Source organism: Corvus brachyrhynchos, unplaced genomic scaffold, assembly GCF_000691975.1.
Source record: "Corvus brachyrhynchos isolate BGI_N302 unplaced genomic scaffold, ASM69197v1 scaffold101, whole genome shotgun sequence".
Classification (NCBI taxonomy): Eukaryota; Metazoa; Chordata; class Aves; order Passeriformes; family Corvidae; genus Corvus; species Corvus brachyrhynchos.
In genome coordinates this window covers 21,230,876-21,249,933 of record NW_008237239.1, presented here as the reverse complement: position 1 = coordinate 21,249,933, position 19,058 = coordinate 21,230,876, and the positions used below count along the sequence as shown (strand labels likewise).

The following is a 19,058-nucleotide window of genomic DNA, read 5'->3' as shown; positions in this document are numbered from 1 at the left end:
ACCTCAGGGCTTATTCTCTGAATTTTCAAGTCCAGCTTGGTTTCTGTGTCTGAGAGGTCTCACTGTAAATCTGCCCCAGTCATGCTATAAGACCCCGTCCAGCTCTTCCCTCTTTCTGTCCAACTCCTTTCTGCCTCCAGGAGCCCTGCTTGCTTTGTCCTGCTGTTCTGTTCCAGACAGGTCTCCTGCAGTCAGCTTTCTGAGCAAACTGACTGCTAAACCAGCCCATGGACATGGTTTAACAATCCTGCATTCTATCCAGTCTGGGAGAGGTGTGGCACCTTGGTGCCAACACTGATGGATACAGTGTCAGTCTGCAACAGAACAACTGAAACCAAAAAGCCTTGACCTTGTAATTCCAAATCAAGTCCATAATCCCTAAATAGAAATGACAACAGACTTAAACTACTGCATTGGGGGTTTTTTTCCCCTGAAAAGTTTAAGAATCTGTGAAGGGAGACTGAAGTTTTCTGAAAAGCAGTGTGTGCCCTTTCAACAAATGAAAGTCCTTTATGCTGGATTTGGAAACTCACAACCAGTGGCAGCCCATCAGATTCTCAGTGTCATAAAGCCTGTGTGTTGCAATTCTTTTACTCTGAAGTTGTGAAAAACCTGGGGAGAGAGAGGAACTTTTAAAAGCTGCCAGGTGACTTAGGAGCACAAATTAATGGGAACCACACTCCTTAGTCCTGTAGGAGTTTTCAAAAATGCCATCATTACTGCCAGGCACTGAGGTGTGCCTTTCGTCATGAGGATGAGAAGGGACAGAATGTGCACTGTGCCTCCATGGAGGCAGCTTTACTGAGTGCCTCCATAAATGAGGTATACAGGGCTTTTATGAATTGAGCCTTTGAAAGCCCTGCTAGCAAGGTTTATTGATCCAGGAGTCACACGTGGATGTCAAGATCTTAAATTGCAGTCAGCTTTTATTACATGAAAGAAATTTTAAGAATATACCTTTTCCCCTCCCTCCCTTTTTTAAATTACTGCCTGCTGAAGTTTTGTATAACTGGGAGGTTGCAAGCAATTAAATGAGTCAGCTGGATCCTGGGTCCAATTCCAGACTGAAGTGTACTGTTCATGGAACATGATTGATGGAGTATCAGCGAATTTGTAAGCAGAGTAAGAGGTTTGGAAATGTTTTTCTGATCTACGAGGAAACATAATTTAGTCAACTCTGTAAGAAACATTTATCATGTTCCAAAAATATCATCAGTGGTAGATCTTTCATTTGATGTGAATACAGATGAACAATGCCACTATTTGGATCCCTAAAAACTTTGAGAGTTGAGAAGCAGTCTGTCTGGTTCTGTGAGATGATAGGTTGGGCCATACTGGGGTCTAAGCTATTTTGGTGGAATTGTGTACACCACAATCCAGAGTAAATGGCTTCTTGGAGACTACAGCAGTGAATATTCCCTGCACTTAAGCCCAAATGATGGACTGGATTTTTAAAACATCATTTAGAGCTGTAAGCAACAACTGCATAAATCCAGCATCAGATTATGCAGTACAAAAACAAAACAAAATCATGAAAATTCAATATTTCTGTAATATTATCACTGTTGCTATTGATTTCTAAAAAGACACAAAGGCACTGTTGTCTCCTTAAGCTCCTCATGGAATAACAGTGTATGTATACATGTTCATGACCATCAGTTAATGAAACCATAACAAAAACAAAGCAATTTCTATAAGGTCAGAAATATTAAGTGCAAAGTTTTGGCAATAGTGTTAACTCATCCCTCAGGTGTGAACTCTCATTGTTCACATCAGTAACAAAACAGTAGCAAAATGACTCACCTGTCTGCAAAGATTGCCAAGTGGCTTAGACAGCCAAGTAAAGGAAGTATTTTTTGCATGGGAGCTATTTCCCAAAGCAAAGGAAGTGAATAACTGTGCAGTTACTTGTGAGGAGTTTCTGCCAGTGAAATTACTAAAGCACATGGTGCGTCATCCCAGTAATTGTTGGGGCCTCAACTGTTTGCATCAGCTGAAGATCTGCCCCTATATATATTTATCAAAGCTTTTGAAAACGGAGGAGCCTAACAAGAGGTTTGATAGTAAAATTGCTGATTTAGACTTCAGTTTCTTCATCGTTGCTCTTCTCTTCACAGCCAAGAGAAGAGTTAGGTTTAAGTTATAGCTGTTCTTTCAGTGCAGATAGAGCAGGCTGAAGCTGACACAGGGTTTACAATGATACATATAACTGTACAGTTATATCAAAATTTGTTAAGTTAACAACTGGTTAAGACAACTGAGAAATGCAAATAACCTTTTCCGTTCTGTGTTGGAAAAGTTCTACTCCAAGCGGTGTTTGCCCTGCTGATGTTTGCACAGGTTGCTTTGCAATGCTCTTCCATGTTTATGGTGTTTATCTTCTCTTTTCTTCTAACTTCATCTTTGGATCACCTCCAGCTTCTTCTGTTCCCAAGCGAAATCGGGCAATTCCTCTCATTTGATAAAACATTCCTGCCTGTCTAATCTAATCACAAAACCTTTAGGGCAATTTTTATTCCATTTATTCCAAGTTTATATTGTAGCAAGTAGTCTTCATCTTAATTGTTGATTTGTAGAATGTGGACTAATTTGTGGCTTCATGTAGCTCCCCTCAAATTATAATAAATATGTTGCTTCTTGCTGCATCTGTTCCTAGCAGTACCAGGCACCAGCAGTAATGCATTACAGTTGTCTTTCTCAGAGCATTTCTCCCTGGTTCATATTACTTTTTGTTTTTCAATAAATAGTGCCTTCCTTTCCTGGACAATTAGGGTAATTGCTGAAATGAAACCAAAGTATCATGACGAGGCAGATGCCACAATCATGCAAAATAACTCTTCCTACACTGCAAGCCCACCATGATACCGTTCTGTAAAGATTACAGAGAAGTTTATGACTGTTTTCATTTATTCATATTGCTATACCATCTCAAAACAGTAGTCTCAGATGAAATGAAGACAGTTTCTTTTCCAGTTTACAGAGCCAAGCAATGGACTTGTCCCTTTTTCCCTATGTCTTTGTATTAATAGCATATAGGAGACCTTTTTTTAGCCCATCTACATCTGCTGATGCTGGCTGCTTTTTTCAGTGTTTGAAGAAAGGCCAGAAAATATTATCAGTGGATAGAAGAAAAAAAAAAACTTCCCCTAAACTCCAACTTGCAAAGCTAATTCAGTTTGCAGGTCTCAGTCTAGACCTCAAGTGAACTGTCAGGGAATAAAATCTGTATAATAAACCAGTCATCTAATTCACAATATCACAAGATTGAATCTCCCTAGGCAAGATTTAGTTCAGACATTCAGGTGCTTTGTTGTATGAAGTTAGACAAGATGGTATTCATCTTTTGTGACTTCAGCTATCTGGAAGTTAGGCATCATGTCAAAGCTGGTCTCTAGGGTCCCTCTGTAGTCAACAGAGAGAAAAAGAGGCACTTCACAGGGCAATTCATTCCACCTTTAACATCATAGCATCATCAGAGTGTCAGAAAGAGGACAATGCTTTGGTTGAAGAATTGTTGTCTGGGATTCCTAACAGCACTATCCTTTTAAAGCCAGTGGGGTGCTTTAATACCTGTAATCTATAAAGTCTGCCCACCAATTCCTCACTTGTGAATGAATAGTGTCAGGCAAGGAATCTTTAACAAACAGATTCTCTATTGAACACTCTCAACACTCAGTGGTTACCATGCCAGATCAATCATTTTATAGTAATTATTTTGCAGGAGTTTATTCAGAGTCTGTTAGAATAAACCCTGAAAAACATTAAATGACTGTTGAGTGCAAGATTAATGGTGCTAGCCAGGCATACTTTACAAAACCAACATTACCAAAACAAGCTTTTCATGCAGCTTTTACAGAGTGCTTCCAGTCCAACCTAGAAGCTTCTCTGCACTGGGAAACCTGTGTGAATTATAAACCAGAAATCAACCCTGTGTTTTTCAGCTCCTCTAGATATTTTTTGAATGGGTCTAGAAAAGAAGGCAGGTTTCTAAAAAACAACAAACACAGTTCTCTCACAGGGAAGAACATTCAGATACAGAAGTGGTTTGTGAACAGTAAAGTGGTAGTTGGTAGCAGCAGAGCTACAGCTCAGAGCCTTCTAATGGAGTCCTGTAGATCATATTTGAGGCCTCAATGAAGGCTTTTTGAAAAATCTACTTAAATTGAGTTGCAATTGGAGATTGGATCCCATGCTGCTTTCCAAAGAGTGGTAATAGAAGAGCCACATTAATTTTTCACTTACTTCCTTACCAGGAGGTGCAATTCCTTCTATTGCATTATCTTGTTTATTTTTATTACCCTTGTGAATGACTCTGTCACTTCTGTTTAAGCAGAAGCAGTAACTCAATCCCTTAATACAGCCTTAAACAACATTGCTTCTAAATGAGGTTAAGATCTATATTATATGCAGCATTTGTCTTGAACCTTAATTCAGCCTGCTTCTGAAAGGATATCTAGTTACATTCAGGAGTAAGTAATTTCAGATCCAGTTCCTGGTGATCATTGAGTTCAAGACTAAATTTCAACTGACAGGACTTCTGAGGCATGATGCACTATTAAGATGCATGTCAGGGAATTTCTGGTCCATTATGTTAGTGTAATACTGTTTCTTTTTTACCAGGAAAATTTAAACCAAAATTTTTTCTGAAGAGAAAATTGTACCAAGTGTGGTGTTCTTTGGGGTTTTTTGTTATATGAGCATTGTGGTTTAAAAATATTAAATGGTTTTCCAAAAAAAAAAAAAAAAAAAGCTTTAATAATTTCCTGTACATAACCCCATCCCTTTATTTCCATCTTTGATTTAAAGAGAGGTCCCTCTTGTGCAGTTCTAAATTGAGACACAATTTCCTCTGAGCTTGATCATACCTGCAGGGGTTTTTTTCTCATTCCCCTTGGTTTAGAAGCAGACTTGAGCTGAATATCTCAAATAAAGACCAAGCTCTGTTTGAGTTTTCCCAAAGCTGCAAAGGCAATGGCAGTTAGCAGTCTGATGTTCCACAGAATTCCCTCTTTAAAAAAGGGAAAGGGAAATACTCCCTCTTCCACAAAGTGCTTTGCATGGGCTGGTAAGAACATTACTGTGTATCAGAATTATCTCACGTATATGATGGTTTTTAAAAGGGACTGGAGAGCAGCCTTTCAGCTGGTGTCACAAGTCTGTGAGATGCTTCAATGCAGCCCAGAGAGCAGCTGTCACTTGGAAATGAGAGAGGGTCACATAAAATCCTTGAGTAGGTAAGAACTGTTGTTCTGGTGTCACCTGTCTGACTTTGCCTGAAATAAATTAGGGAGTACTTGCACAGGCTGCTTCATCAGCGGATCAGGAGGGAAAGCGGTCGTGAACAGATGGAGGCAATAACCTCTCCTGCCAATGCAGCTGGGGAAGGATGCCTACCTGCAACCAGAGGGACTTACCTGTACCACAGCTACAAATAACTCCAGGATCTCACCACGGTCTGCTTTATCTCATTAGTGCTGACAGCTGTGAGCTGAAGTGTTGTTGCTGAGGCTGGAGCCTTGCATTGCCAGGGTTCTGTGGAGGGGGATACCCTCACCTTGTGAGTTTGTGACAGTGTAGTTGAAAGTACTTGGGGTCTGTGAACAACATCCATAGAAAAGCATAAGAGACAGACTCTGCCTTTTTTGCAGTAGTTGGGCCAAATACTCAGATCTCAGGGCCCTTCTGTGGCATTTCTTGCTGCAATTTCCTCAAGCAGGAGCTCTGTATTTTACCAAGTATCAGTAAAGCTCAGAGATGGGTGTTTCATGAAAGCACCATTTTGGAGAAATAAATCATGTTTGTAAAGCATCTCTCTACCTTCAAATGTGTGTGTCCACTTAAAAGAAGTTTGGGTCCAGACTTGGGGCTGTTAGGTTTGTTTTGCTGTTTTCCACTACAGTGAGAAGCAATTTCCACTTGAATTTTGGAAATCCGAGCAGTTCTATTAGTATCAAGTAACTTTGATCAGAAATTGAAAGTCTCTTTTCATAAGCTCATCCTAAAACTGTAAGAGATATTCAGTGCTTCATCTACAGAAAATTTAATAACTTAGCCAGCATCAGAAATTGTTTGACACCAAATATGCATTGCTGAGTGAAGGTAGTGATTTATAACACTGCATGTGAGATGTTAGTATCTAATTTACTGCATTAATCAGTGAGTGCCAAATCAGTTTGCAGATTGCATGTAGATCAGTTTAATCTGTCATCTTAATTGTCAGTGAAATTTTTAATGTTGAGTTTACTTTGACTGTTTTCCATGCTGCTTCTCACTGAGATGGAAATGGCAGTGTAATAACTCTACAGTGCCCACGTGAGACTGTGCAGGCCTCATGGTTGGCTTTTTTACTACTTTCCACATCTGAGGTTCCCTCAGCTAAACCTGAGTTTTGCTAATATTTGCATGGTTTGATGTGCACCAAATGGAGAGAACATCGTCAGCCCTGTCAGTACTAACGTGGTAAAGAGTTGTCTCCTTGGTGCACTGAGGGAGGAGATTTCTGGGGACAGGACTGAGCTGAAATGACCCAGAGCTTCCTCAGACAGATGCTGCATTAGCATGTGGCAATGACTGCAATGATTCTGTCACCCTCCGTGCTTCTCATTAGCACTTGGTGGCACACTCAGTGTTGCCTTCCACTTGAGAGCCTCTGTGTGTTACATGGGATAAGCAGCGTGTTCATTTTTATTCTAGCTTGTTAAAAAAGCAACCTGGTGGGACGAAGCTATTCAAAATGCAAAGTTAGTATGTGTTTTGGTAAAACAAAACAAAAACTTAGTGGAAGAAACCAAGTTTTCACACCTTTTCCCTGGACTCTAGGTGGTTTTTTTATTGGAAAATATGTTAAAAGACATAAAGAAATCATGAAATATATGAACTGAAAAAAAAATTTGAACAATAGCAAGTTTCCTGGAGCTAACTAACGTTTTATTTCAGGTCAAATAAAATCTTTTGAAGTACTGCTGAGCAAACATTTTCCTCTACAGGGGACATTTTCATTTTAGATAGCTCTTAAAAATGAGATTTTTTTTTCTGTGAAAAAAATGCTATTCTAAAAGTAGCAAGGCCGTATATTCCACACAAAATGGTTTTTTAGGGGTTTTTTTCTGTCACGGTAAAAAGAGACTTGTCCAAGGTCTTTGTCAAGTAAAGAGGCTCATTCAAGGTCACAACATAAGAACCATTTTGAAAAACCTGACCATCAGATTCCTGATTTGATAGGCAGCATTTCTGGAGGTGATTTGCTAGCAGTGCAAGGCCCCTGCACATACAGGTGGAGTCTGGTTTGAAAGACCTCAAGAAATTATGCTGGGCTGCTGTGTTTGGGCTGTTTTGTACTCAGTCCTTGATTATTTAATTCTTTCTTCATTTCCTTGAGTACTGGGAAAAGGATGCCAGGCTTTTTATTTTCAAGAACACCCTGGATGTCCAATAACTTGGATTTGCCACCCTGTCTTTGCCAGGTCACCATTTCCTTACCTGCCCTACTGCTCTGCTGAACAGAGAATGCAGCTGCTGCTGCCATGGGCCTAGAGGCCTCTGAGCTTTTTGACTGTCACTGCCCATGGGACCTTGGATCATTGATTTTATCCACATTAGATGCTAGGGCAAGGCACTTTTATCATCTTTGTGACACCTCATTGACAGACTGTTTAAAATTATATTGCTCACTAAAAAGTAGCAGTAATGACCTGTGGGATGGGAAGGAAGGGCATGGTCCAAGTGGAGTTGAGAGCCTTTGCTGTAACTCCAGCTGTGTAAGAGTCCTACTGCTGTCTCTCAAGAAATCCTGGAAAAGGAGGCAAGGCATTCTTCCTGGTTTAAGGAGTAGGGCAGTTGATTTTGTTGCTGGTATTTCAGTAAACTTTCTGCATGTAGATTCCCTGTGTCCTGCGGGTTGCCTTCCTGGCTTTGAGATTCTGCAGGGAGGTAAGCAGTTAGCCAGTGACATGCTTTATGGCTGGTGAACTGCATCCACATCCCATTAAGTTAAAGCCCTGAGAGAGCTGGAAGTCAGGTATTTTAACTATTCTCTTTGTCAAAATTATATAGTGGACATATAGCACCTTTGCACTCGGTATAACTTTACTATAGCACAGAGATGACCATGGGCAGCTTAAGGTGAATGGAAGTACAAATACTGTGACCAGTGGGACAGAGTAAGAAACAGGAAGAGTGTCTGTCCCCTAAGACGGCTGCCCTTGTCAAGATAGCCCCTGCCAGAGAGAATTCCTAATGAAATGTGTACAAAAATTAATGTTAATGATTATTCAGTCTTTTAAATTGATACTTCAAGATCACATGTAGGCACGTGTAAAGTAGATTCTAGGTCTCCCTAGTCTACTTTATGGCCAAAAGAAAGTTTGGTGGTTCTATTTTTATTATTCAGTGTGTTTGTGTACTTTGTGCTGTCAAGTGAGTCCTGTCCAGTACAGCTTGCTTACTGTAACCCTCTCCTAAACTGATGGTATTTTTTGCCAATACCTTCTTTGAAACTGCACCATGATCCAATAGATGTTTGGTGGAGTGTATACCTAATTTCATTACTTCCTGTAGCTGCTAAATTGGTTTATATTTCTCTTTTCTTAGTTCCTGGTACACCTAATTATTTTTTGATTTCCAGTCATTTGGAATACTGTGCATGTATGGCTGGGTATTCGAGGGTACTCTACTACTTCTGTTTGCCACAAGACTAAACTAACCCCATTTACTTTGCAGTGGGGCTACTCTTTCATAGTCTCTTTTTATCACTTCTTTTTTACAATGTTTATGTTTGCTAGGACTTGATTAAGGGCTGCATGTCCTCCTAATTCTTTGTTTTGTATAATGAATCATTGAGCAGTTATAAAGGATTTTCCTTACCTGGAAGAGGTACATTTGCATTTTATAAATTGATTTATCTAAAGTCAACAAGGTGTTACGCTTTGCTGAAACCTACCTGGCTGGGAGGAGCATTTTACATAACAACAGCAGTAGCAAGTTTGTGAGAATTTAATACTATTGCTGGCAGTAATTAAGTGATTAATTAATGGCCAACTGAGTCATTAGCAAGATGGGGGGAAACAGGTTGGAAAAATCTTGAAGGGGGGCTTGCACTCAACAGAAAGCTTATTGACAAAGAGGATATAAAGGGATATTTTGGGTAGGCATACGCTTTATGGTGCCAAATTTGAAGATGAGAATTGATAAGAAAATGACTGCTCATTCTGAGTAATTGTATAAGAACTCCTGAGAGCTGATTGCACAATCTATTCATTGGAGGGTAAAGGTCTTAGAGAAAACTTAGAGAGAGGGAGAAGACATGTTCTGTCTCCTTGATCTGTCTTTACTCACAGCAACTGTTTGTTAAAATTCCTATCATTTAAAAATGTTAAAATTCCTATGTATTTAAAATAAGTTCAAAAGCCATTTTAATATTATTTAACTATTCCACTGTTAGTCTAACTGTTCTGCTGTGGCTGGCAGCCCACAGGTATCTCAGCCTCAGGATATGGTTATTCTTTGTATTGATACTGGTCAGCTCTTGCAATCCTCTCTGCATCTCCATATACTTTTGGAAAGTGATCTCACATGGAAAGCATTAACCAAAGAGTCTTTCAGCATGCCACAAGGGAGTAGAGAGATGGCCTGAAACCAGGGTGGTGATGTTGGAATTGTAATGTTATCCCTTCTTCCATTTTTCCCTGATATCTTCAGTAAGTATCTTGGCTTACACGGAGCTAATCACTGGGTTATTCACTGACATCTATTTTTTTTCAGTAAGCATTCCCAATTCATGAGTTTTGTGCACATTCAAACATTAATAGAGGTCCTTGGGCAGAGATGTGGACCCCAGGAAGGTGTCCTTCTCCAGGCTCTTTTTGATGTTAAGGGCCACTGACCTTCAGCAGCTTTGCTTGTGGGATAATGTTGTTCAAGCATAGCAAGGCCTTGAAGCACAGCCTGGAAGAGAAGTGCACAGAATTGTGCTGGCCCTCTGTCCCTCTGGACTGGCTTCAGAGCACTGAGATGTTGGCAGTTGTTGGTGCATCCAGCTGGAACAGTGACCCGTGAGTCACTGCATCCATAACTTCTTGGTGTTCAGCGATGTGTGGAGGTAGGGTGACACCGAGACTTTCCTTCTGCTTCCCCAGAACTAAAAGCATCCATGCACATGAAGTCCCTCCCAGTGGCAAACCTGTTGTGTGTCGTTATTGCTCTTCCTCACGGCAAGTGTTCATGTGCAATTTCATTTTGGTTATTATTTGTGGGTTTGAGGTATTGTTGCTCACTTTTTCAAAGTGGAAATCAGCTGCTTGATGACAGCTTGCTGCATTCACACAACTGTAGAGGTTGGCACAGTGGAAAAGGGCACAACAGGAAACTTTCTTCCCCAAGCAAGCTTCTGCTTCTACCTGGAACAACAATTGGTCTTCCACTGTGGGGCCACTGCTTTGCACAGTAAGGCATTGGCTGTGGTGTGAGGATGAGTCCGTGCACTCTGCTGAGTGCATGCTCAGGGTTGTGCTGATTTGTGATATTCCACCTACCACCCCCAGCAACCCATCTGTAGTGAGGCCAAAAACCTTAACACTGCTGACATCTAAAGCAGAGAGAGTGCTTAAAACAGTTACAGAAAGAGAATTGCATTTTAGAAATGAAAAATCTGATTCCTAAAATGCTGTTTGAATACAGTTAAGTCTCATACTTTTATTTGTGTTTCTCATGACCAGGCATATGAATATACATCTCTTGTTGGCTGGATTGGCAATGTTAAAAGAGGGTTTGCTGAAATGCTGCTGTTGCAGGGTTAAGAGAGAGGTTATATCTGACCTGTGTGAAATCAGCTCTTGACGAGCCATGAAAATATTCTCCAGTCTCTACTTTTGACTTGAATCTGGCCATCTTCAGTCCAACTGGTACAGGAAGCAGCAGGAGTCAGTGAGAGAATCTGGTTTGAGCAATTTACAAGCTCATTTATGTGATTGAAATTGGTTGACAAGTACCTCCGTTTCCTCATCTTTAAAATGTTATTGATCTTTGTGGTTTTCTTGTTGTGCTGTTTTTAAGAACCAAGAATTGAAAAATATCTGCTGTGTACAGCGGCAGCGTTGGTTGTGCTTGGAACTGCAGAACTGGAAGAGGCAAAGATAACACTTACCTTAATAATTGAAAATGGATTTGAACTAAGCCTTCTAAGAAGCAAAATGTGGAAAATTACATGTATTTCCTATCTAATCAGCTCTTACAGTTTCCCCAAGAGCCACACATGAGGTTTGGAAGCACAGTTTTCATGTCCTTTCTCCAGCAGCCTTGTTTTATTTCACATTCAGTTCTGTATCTGATGCTGAGGTAGAACCCGTGCTAAATCTGTTCCTGCTGTCTGTAAATAAGCTTAGAGAACTTAACCACCTCATGATTTTGTCAGCGTCCACCCCATGTAGCAAGCAGCATTCATCTTTCAGTGAGCCAGCAATCAGTCTGCTGGTGTTTCCCATGGAAAAGATTGCTGGCTGATAAGAGCTGGTCTCCAAGCCTATTCAGACCCAGAGAGGTCTGATGGGAATAGCAGGGCTAATAATAGAAGTTGGAACTTTTTATTTTCCCTCTACAAGGTATGTATTTTGAAAAATTCACAGGAAGTCATAGAAAAGGGTTTTTTGGCCTTTTTTTTTTAGGTTTTTGTTTGTTTTTTTTTTTTCCTTTTACCAGTTTCTTACTGTTACAAATATACAGCATTCACTTGTTTTAGGAGAAAAATGACACCTAGGGGAGAGGTGTTTTTGTTGGTGTTTTTTAATCTCACAAAGGTGCAGTGGTACCTAGAAAGATGCAATAGTACCCAAGAGAAAAGGGGAATCAAACAGTAAATGCAGCCTGATACTGAAACAAGGGCAATGAAAAGCAACCAAAAGAAATGAGATTTGGGATTTTAATAAAATTACTCTATCCCACTGGATTATTCTAAGTCAGAATGTTCACATTTATGGATGAAAGCCTTAAAGATCTACTGTGTTAGATGAAATTTAAAAATGGTCCACTGACTATGTATGCACAGTATTTCATACACTAAGTATTCTCCATCTCTTTTGGCCCTTTTCAATTTAGTAGATGCCACGGAATATGTAGGTATCACTGCATGATGGAAAATCACACTTTCATTATAAAATTCACTGCTGCTGTTTAGTTGTTTACTGTTAATTTTTGGATGTGCAGTTGGAGCTGCTTATTGATTGGTACGTAACATATGTTACCATAAGGCCTAACAAAAAAAACAAAAGAAGCAGCTAGATTTTGTGCAAGATTAATAGGGGAAAACATTATCATGTCATTTATTGCACTCAACGATTTTTTGTTGTCTCAGGAACTATGAAGACCCTCAGCCAACTTTCCTAATTGAAAATTGAGAACGTGTGAAATCCATCTAACTTCTCTTTCCACATTCTTATTTCATTATAGTTTTTTAACAAAGCTATTTTTCTCTGTAAATTCAGGGGCGATACATCACACCAACATTATTGTTGGGAAGTCATTCAGTCAGAAGGCAGGAAAAGCAACTAGACCTGGGCAAAAACATTTCTGAGAGAACACAGAGGGCCTGAGTAGTCTGAATGCTGCACAACTCTGGAGAGAGTTCTTGCAACTGAAATGTGGCAGTGAGCAAGTGCCAGCTCCTCAGGTGTGCTGAGAGCTCTCTTCTGTGTAAGCAATCCTGCTGGCATTAGGCAATGCAGAAGGAGCAGATGTTTGAAATTTGTATACTAAACACAGCATCCCTACTTTGAAGCAGCAGAGAGGGACGGCACATTAGAACTGAGCTGGCTGAGTTATCGGCATGAGTGGGTTCCAAACCAGTAAGTCCCCTCTTGAGTTTCCTGCTCAGTGTTTTATTTTTGTCTTAATTCAAGTGTTTTCAAATTTCTGGGGTTTATGACAGTATTACTTATGTGTTGAAACCCCTGAAGTCAGTTTTCTAACCTGGAATTGATTTGAATCTTTTGTTCTGCGAGAACTTTGGGGATTTTTATTTTCTGGTTAGATACATTTTGAAATGTTGACATTGTCTTTGCGGTGAAAATTCTGTTTTTACATGGCTCTAATGAGCCAGTTTTCTCCCTTTGTAGTAGCTCGCTGTGGGAATGCTGCACCCTTAGCATGCCCTCTCAATGGGAAGTTATTTGCTACCCTCTGTCCTGCCTTCATCAAAGGTATGGCCCTGTTCATTTTACACTGTAAATTATTCAAACTGCACTATGAAGACAGAGTAAATTATTTCCTTACAGGTTTTTTCATGCCTGTTATCATACCATCTTAGTTCCTCACAAGTGGTAATGAAATGAACATCACAGAGCTCTTGTGATGAGTTTATTCCCATTTATGTTTAGGAAGTGAAGTAAGAAGATTAAAGGCAGTTTATGTAACTGGAAAAATGGGTGAGCTTTTAGGCATATACAAACATGGGCTGTTTTTTCTGCCTGTAGCAGGCAGTCTAATAAAAAAGTGAACTCTTCCTCCTACAAATGTGGCTTCACTTGCATCCTTCGGCAATGACAGTAACAGTAACAATGCTGTTACAAATACTGAAGTCAGAAATTATGAAGCGTTGACCAATTTTGACTTCCTGGTGTGAGAAACATAGAATCCAGCCTTTTTTTCAAAGCATTTTTTGAGGACAATGCGTTTTCCAAGTATTTCTCTCATTGGTCTCATTTGCAGCTGCAACTACTCAGGTTCCTTGCTGATCTGGATACAGGTGTCCTGGGGTGGGTGGCTGGAAAATGGGAGCAGTGTAGCTCGCTGTGAAAGTTCTGATTTATGTGATCTGCCCTGTGTCATGTGGAGTTCAATGGCCATTTGCCAAGGATGGCTTCGCTCCCCTCAAACATGAACTTAATCTTTCCTCTCTCACTTTCTTTCCTCCTTTATTTCATACCTTCCAGCTTGTCTAATGGTAAAAGCATGGGGATTAGTGACTTGTAGAAATAGCAAATTTACTTTGTCCTGGAATATGGCTATCCTGGAATAGGGCTATCCCCAGCACAGAGTCAGCAGCCTTTGAATGTCTGTGCTGCTGGAGGATTGGAGTTAAAGAGTGAGGAAATATGTACTCATCAGAAATGGCAAATAATGGAAAAATCAATAATCAGAAACTCCCCCAAGTTCTCACTATCCTTTTATAGCTAGACAGCAGCTTTTCTTTTTTTCTCACAACCTGTCAATGCCCCAAGTAATGTTTTTGTAAATACCCGAGTCAAAGCTTTGAACTCAAGCCAAAGAAGGGGCAGGTGAAATTGAGAAGTTAATGACAAATTGTTATGACAGACACACATCATCAACAAGGTTGTACAACCCCAGATTTTTAAGTGGCATTTGGTGGAGGCACATTAGGCTGCAGCACTAGCCCACTGGAAAACATTTTTAAAAGATGTAATTAAACAGTAGGAAACTTTCTCTGTTTTGAGAGGTAACACATTTGGTTAGATAAACATGGTGGACTTTCATGGGTAGGTATTTTTTGCTACATACATGGAATTAAAAATGGAAGTTTTTCACCTTGTGGGCATACAGGGTCTTGCCTTGAGAACCACTGAAATCAACTCAATCATGTCCAATTCAGCTCCTCAAGGATAGCCCAGAGAGAAGCTTCTTGCTGGTAAAATGGGACAACACTGTACCTTTATCCCAGGTCTTTGGAATTTTTGTGGAGTACAAATGAGACAGTTTTTAAGCAGCAATCAAGCACTGTCCTATTAAACTCCCCTGTTGTAATGTGTGCTGAACAGGAGTGCTTCACCTGCCTGTGTTTGTCCCAAAAGCTTTCAGTAGAATTAAAAATTATGGTCTAAGAAGTTGAATGTAGCATGTGAAGGTATAATTATGTTCAGCTTCATTAAACCCTGCATGCTAATTAGCAGCATAGCCAGTTTTCCAGATTAGAGATATTTTTGTGGATGCCTACAAGAATTTCTTCCATCCCACCTGGCCAAGTGTGCCGACAGGAAGTCGAAGTTTCCCATTTTGCAGTGATCAAACACCCCGAACTTTCTGGCCATGCTCCTCAGACTTGCCAGAGCTTGACAGTACACTGTGATTTCTCTGCTGGTCAAGGGACAGGGAAGGAGAGAAGAGGAAACCCAAGTCTGAGAAAATCTGTTGAGAATTGAAATACATCCCCTTGGGTCCCACAGTCTGAGCAGTAAATTGCTGGTCCTGCATTAGGCTAAGGCACATGATTTTCCTCTTTCCATCCTGATATATGGAAACCAAGTCCAAAAGCATGGGCAGTAAAGATCCCAGGCTGTCATTTGTGTCCAGGGTCTGGTACTGGATTTGAACACAGCCGGGGCTGGACTGTGTTGAGAAGCAGGACCTGTGAGGTACAAAGTCAGCACTTGTTCCCAAAGGAGTTGTTTCTACTTTCAATTTAGAGCCTGAAATGCCATTTATTTAATGCTGCTGTTTAAATAATGATTTATAAGCCTCCAAGCCAGCCGTGGTACAGCTTAATTACTGCTGTAATTTATGGGTGCCACTGGCTACATAAACACTGCTGTAAATATAAAGGATGTCTCCCACAAATTTTACTCTGATACTCATTTGATACCACTCATTTTCCTTTCCTTACACATCTCCTGTGTGTGAGTTGAGGCCACTTCACTCAGTGATCCAGGTCATTCTGGTTCGTTTTGCCAGGAGTAATTTGGGCTGGGAACTGAAAAGATCAAACGTTTGTTTTTCTTACAAAGTATTTTAATTAAAATTTGAGTTTCCTTGAGCTTGGATGCAAACATCTGCATTAAGTAGCCCATTAAAAAGATTATTTGTATTTGTGCTTTTTTTGGTTATCTATTTGTTCTACTAGTTAGTCATCTCCTTTCTCCAATTCATTTTGCCTTTGTGCACACAGTAAGCAAGCAAACAAGACAGGAATAAATCATGCAGTGTAACAGAGCCCAGCCATTCCACGGGCTGCAGCTTTGCGATTTGTGTTCTCTAACCTATACAAGGAGCACGTATATGTTGGTCTAATGCAAATCTGAGCTAATTCAAGCCCTGTCTCCACAGAGATGAATGAGCATGCAAATCTGCTGCTTTGTTTTGGAGGAATAGCTCCTGGAATTGCCCGATTCCCAGTTGCAACTGACATATTTCAAATATTAGTCAGTTGGCTTCAGGAGAATTGTGCCCCCAGGCTGCAACAAAAAACACCTGGGAAGACAAGTAACTTCTCCTGAATGCCTTGGTTCCATTATAGTTAGTGTTCATGTAGTTGAGTGCTTGGAAAAGTGAGTGCCTTTAAAAAGTTATAATGAATTGAATGAACAGAACAACCCCATTGCCTACAGTAAGGACTCCTCTAAATCTCTGTAGCTGCTGGAATAAAACATGGACACTGTGAAAAGATTGCAGATAAACTGAGTGGGACATGAAAGCTGGTAATAAACAGGGGGTTCAAAACCATCTATGGGGTAATTCAGAGAGACAAGAGTACTGCTGAATTTCAGTAGAATTTCAGGATCTTTTAAGAATGTCATGATGTTGCTAACTCATGGAAGTGCTCTGGGACATGTCTCCTAACTTTTTTTCTGGTGGTACTTCCAAAAACAGGGTGCTACGCAGGTTCATTGCACACCCGTAGGAGAAGGGATCACCTACTGAGTTACCAGAGTCACTTCTTACAGCTTTGTAGTGCCCATTTGCACACTGACCTGGGCCCACTGTGTCTGGCTAGTGGCATGTGAAGAGCTTTGCACCTCACATAGGGAAGGCTCTCAGCGGTGTCTCTGAGAATGCATTTTTAGTAGGAAGTTCAGCAAAGCCAAGGGAGATACCATCTCACTGCCATAAATCCTCACCAAGGAGCCCACAGAAATTGTCAGCAGCCAAATCCGAGTTACTCTGTCTATTTTTCTTGCAAAGCTTCTCCTCTGTAGTCATGCCTTGACCCTGACTGAAATACAAGGGCATTGTGCAGCCTGTATGTGGCAAGCCAGGATTGCTCCAAGGAAAGGAAAAAAATTGGGCTGACACTAACACAGAGCATCCTTTTCAGGAGCCATGGTCCTTTATTAAAGGGGTTTGGGATGTATTCCCCCCACTCCTGAATGATTTGCACCATAAAATGAGCTTGTAGAGAAATAGTGGTTGTTTTCCTGCATGCTTCATTAATTTTTAGTTTTGGCAGGCAGTATAAATAAAAATATCAAGTGCACATCTAATTGAATCACCAGTAATTTCCAGCTCCCTGTAGTACCAGAGAACATGATGTAGCTGCACTGTTTAGTGAGCATGGATGAGTTAGGCAAACAATGTCTCTCTCTGCCCAGAAGCTTTGGTTTAATTTGGAGCATTTACCCATTTCATATGAGACAGGGCAGTTATTGCTGCAATAGGGAATTCACAGCACAGATCTCTTTGTTCTTCTGGGCTTGTCTTCCAGCAGTGACTGGAAGCACATCTTGGCAGAGTCAGGAAGGTGTCAGTCAACTGCACTCACACTCAGATTTTTGTGAAAGGAACTCTGGCATTTCTCAATCTTAGCCTCCTCCAAATACACTGACTTCAGGGCGTTGCTGAACTAATTCCTGCCTCCTTCAGGTGTCTGATCTAGAGCATGGGCCTCTCAAAAAAAAATTAAATTTGAAAAAGAAAGCCTTGTCCTAAGCATCATCACAAAGGACTTGGGAGGAGAGAATTCCTACAGTAAGGAAAGCGATACCTGTCGGGCTGCTTGATATCTGACTTCTCAGCTGTCAAGGGAATAAAGTGACTCCAGAAAAGGATGATTCTTAGAGAAAATTACTCAGGATCATTTCTGAATGGATGAGACTGACCTCTAATTGTAATGTTTGATGACCTCATTTCATAGGAGATGGCTCCTTTGCACATTTCTGGACGTCTTTTGCTGCTTAGCACAGGAAAAATGAATGGGTGACTTTTGTCTCTTGGTAGATGTAGTCTGCTGTGGGCTCCCTGACTCAAGGGAGTGCAGGATGCAGGAGCAGGAGTAGGTGTCGAAGAGAAAGAAACTACAAGTAGAGATTGAACTGTTTTCTCTTCTGCTGAGAATATGATGACACAATACACCCAAAACAAAGGTAATGTATGTTGCCAGGAGAGATGATGAAAGCTTGTGCTCTTTCTAAATGCTGTAGCCATGTTACTCCTGAGCTAGATAGAGAGGATATCAGTCTTCAGGTCTGCCAGTGCAGCAGTAAATTCACACAATTAAAAACCCATCATGTGCATTGTGTTCTTGAGAAGTACCAGTGCAGGCTGCAGGATTTAAGCCCTCCAGAAGTCAAAGCTGCCTTCCATATTATAGCACCAGAAAGGCCTGGGGAACTGAAATTCTCTATTAGCTGGACCATTAGGTATTTAGCAAGATTAAACAAGTCAAAAAAGTAATTATCGGGTAAGTATTGAATTGAGGAGATTTCACAAGGTGTTTGTCCCTTCAGTGTTACGCAGGATGCTATCACCTGTTGGTTGAAAGGAATTTGGTTTTCTGAAGTGTTTTTGTTGTTTTTTTCTTTTCCTCTAGGATCTGCTGCTCTCTCAAAAATGGCTCTGGAGGGTTCCTTCAGCTGCTGGAATGGAACGGCGATCAGGCTGGGACAGGCGTGTGACTTCATCCAGGACTGCGCTGAGGGAGAAGATGAGGGAGATATGTGCAGTGAGTAAATCCTAACCCTGAGGTTGTACCATCCTTTTCCAGAGGCATTGATTGGTTTGAACTTTCATGTCTGATACTTTAGCACTAACAGACTCATTTGGTACTATCAAAAGACCTGTATCCCCCATAACATATGCTGTTTTTCTGGGCGTCTGCTTGGAGTACACCATTTGATGTTTCTGGGCTCGCCTACATCAGTTCTGCAGCAGCTTCTTAACATGCTCTCAGTGCTTCATCACTTCCAGTGTCCTGATCAAAAATGCAAAGGAAGTATAGCCTGAAGAGCTAGATGTCTTACAGAATTATGAAATGTGTAGCTGGTTAGAGCCTTTAATCAAATGTAGTGCAGCATGTGGCGGGGGGGGAGAGGAAGGAGAAAACTTCTAAGATGAAAAATGAGTAG

General features: G+C 40.7%; 1 protein-coding gene across 2 annotated transcripts in view; it reads left to right on the top strand.

The window, feature by feature from the left end:
* Nucleotides 1–19,058, top strand: part of ALK (anaplastic lymphoma receptor tyrosine kinase) — a 225,730-nt gene that overhangs the window by 130,469 nt on the left and 76,203 nt on the right. For both annotated transcript variants that reach the window (XM_017730126.1, XM_017730125.1), the window contains exon 5: nt 18,524–18,655. In XM_017730126.1, the coding sequence (XP_017585615.1) occupies nt 18,524–18,655 (132 nt within the window). The remainder of the gene's footprint in view (nt 1–18,523; nt 18,656–19,058) is intronic.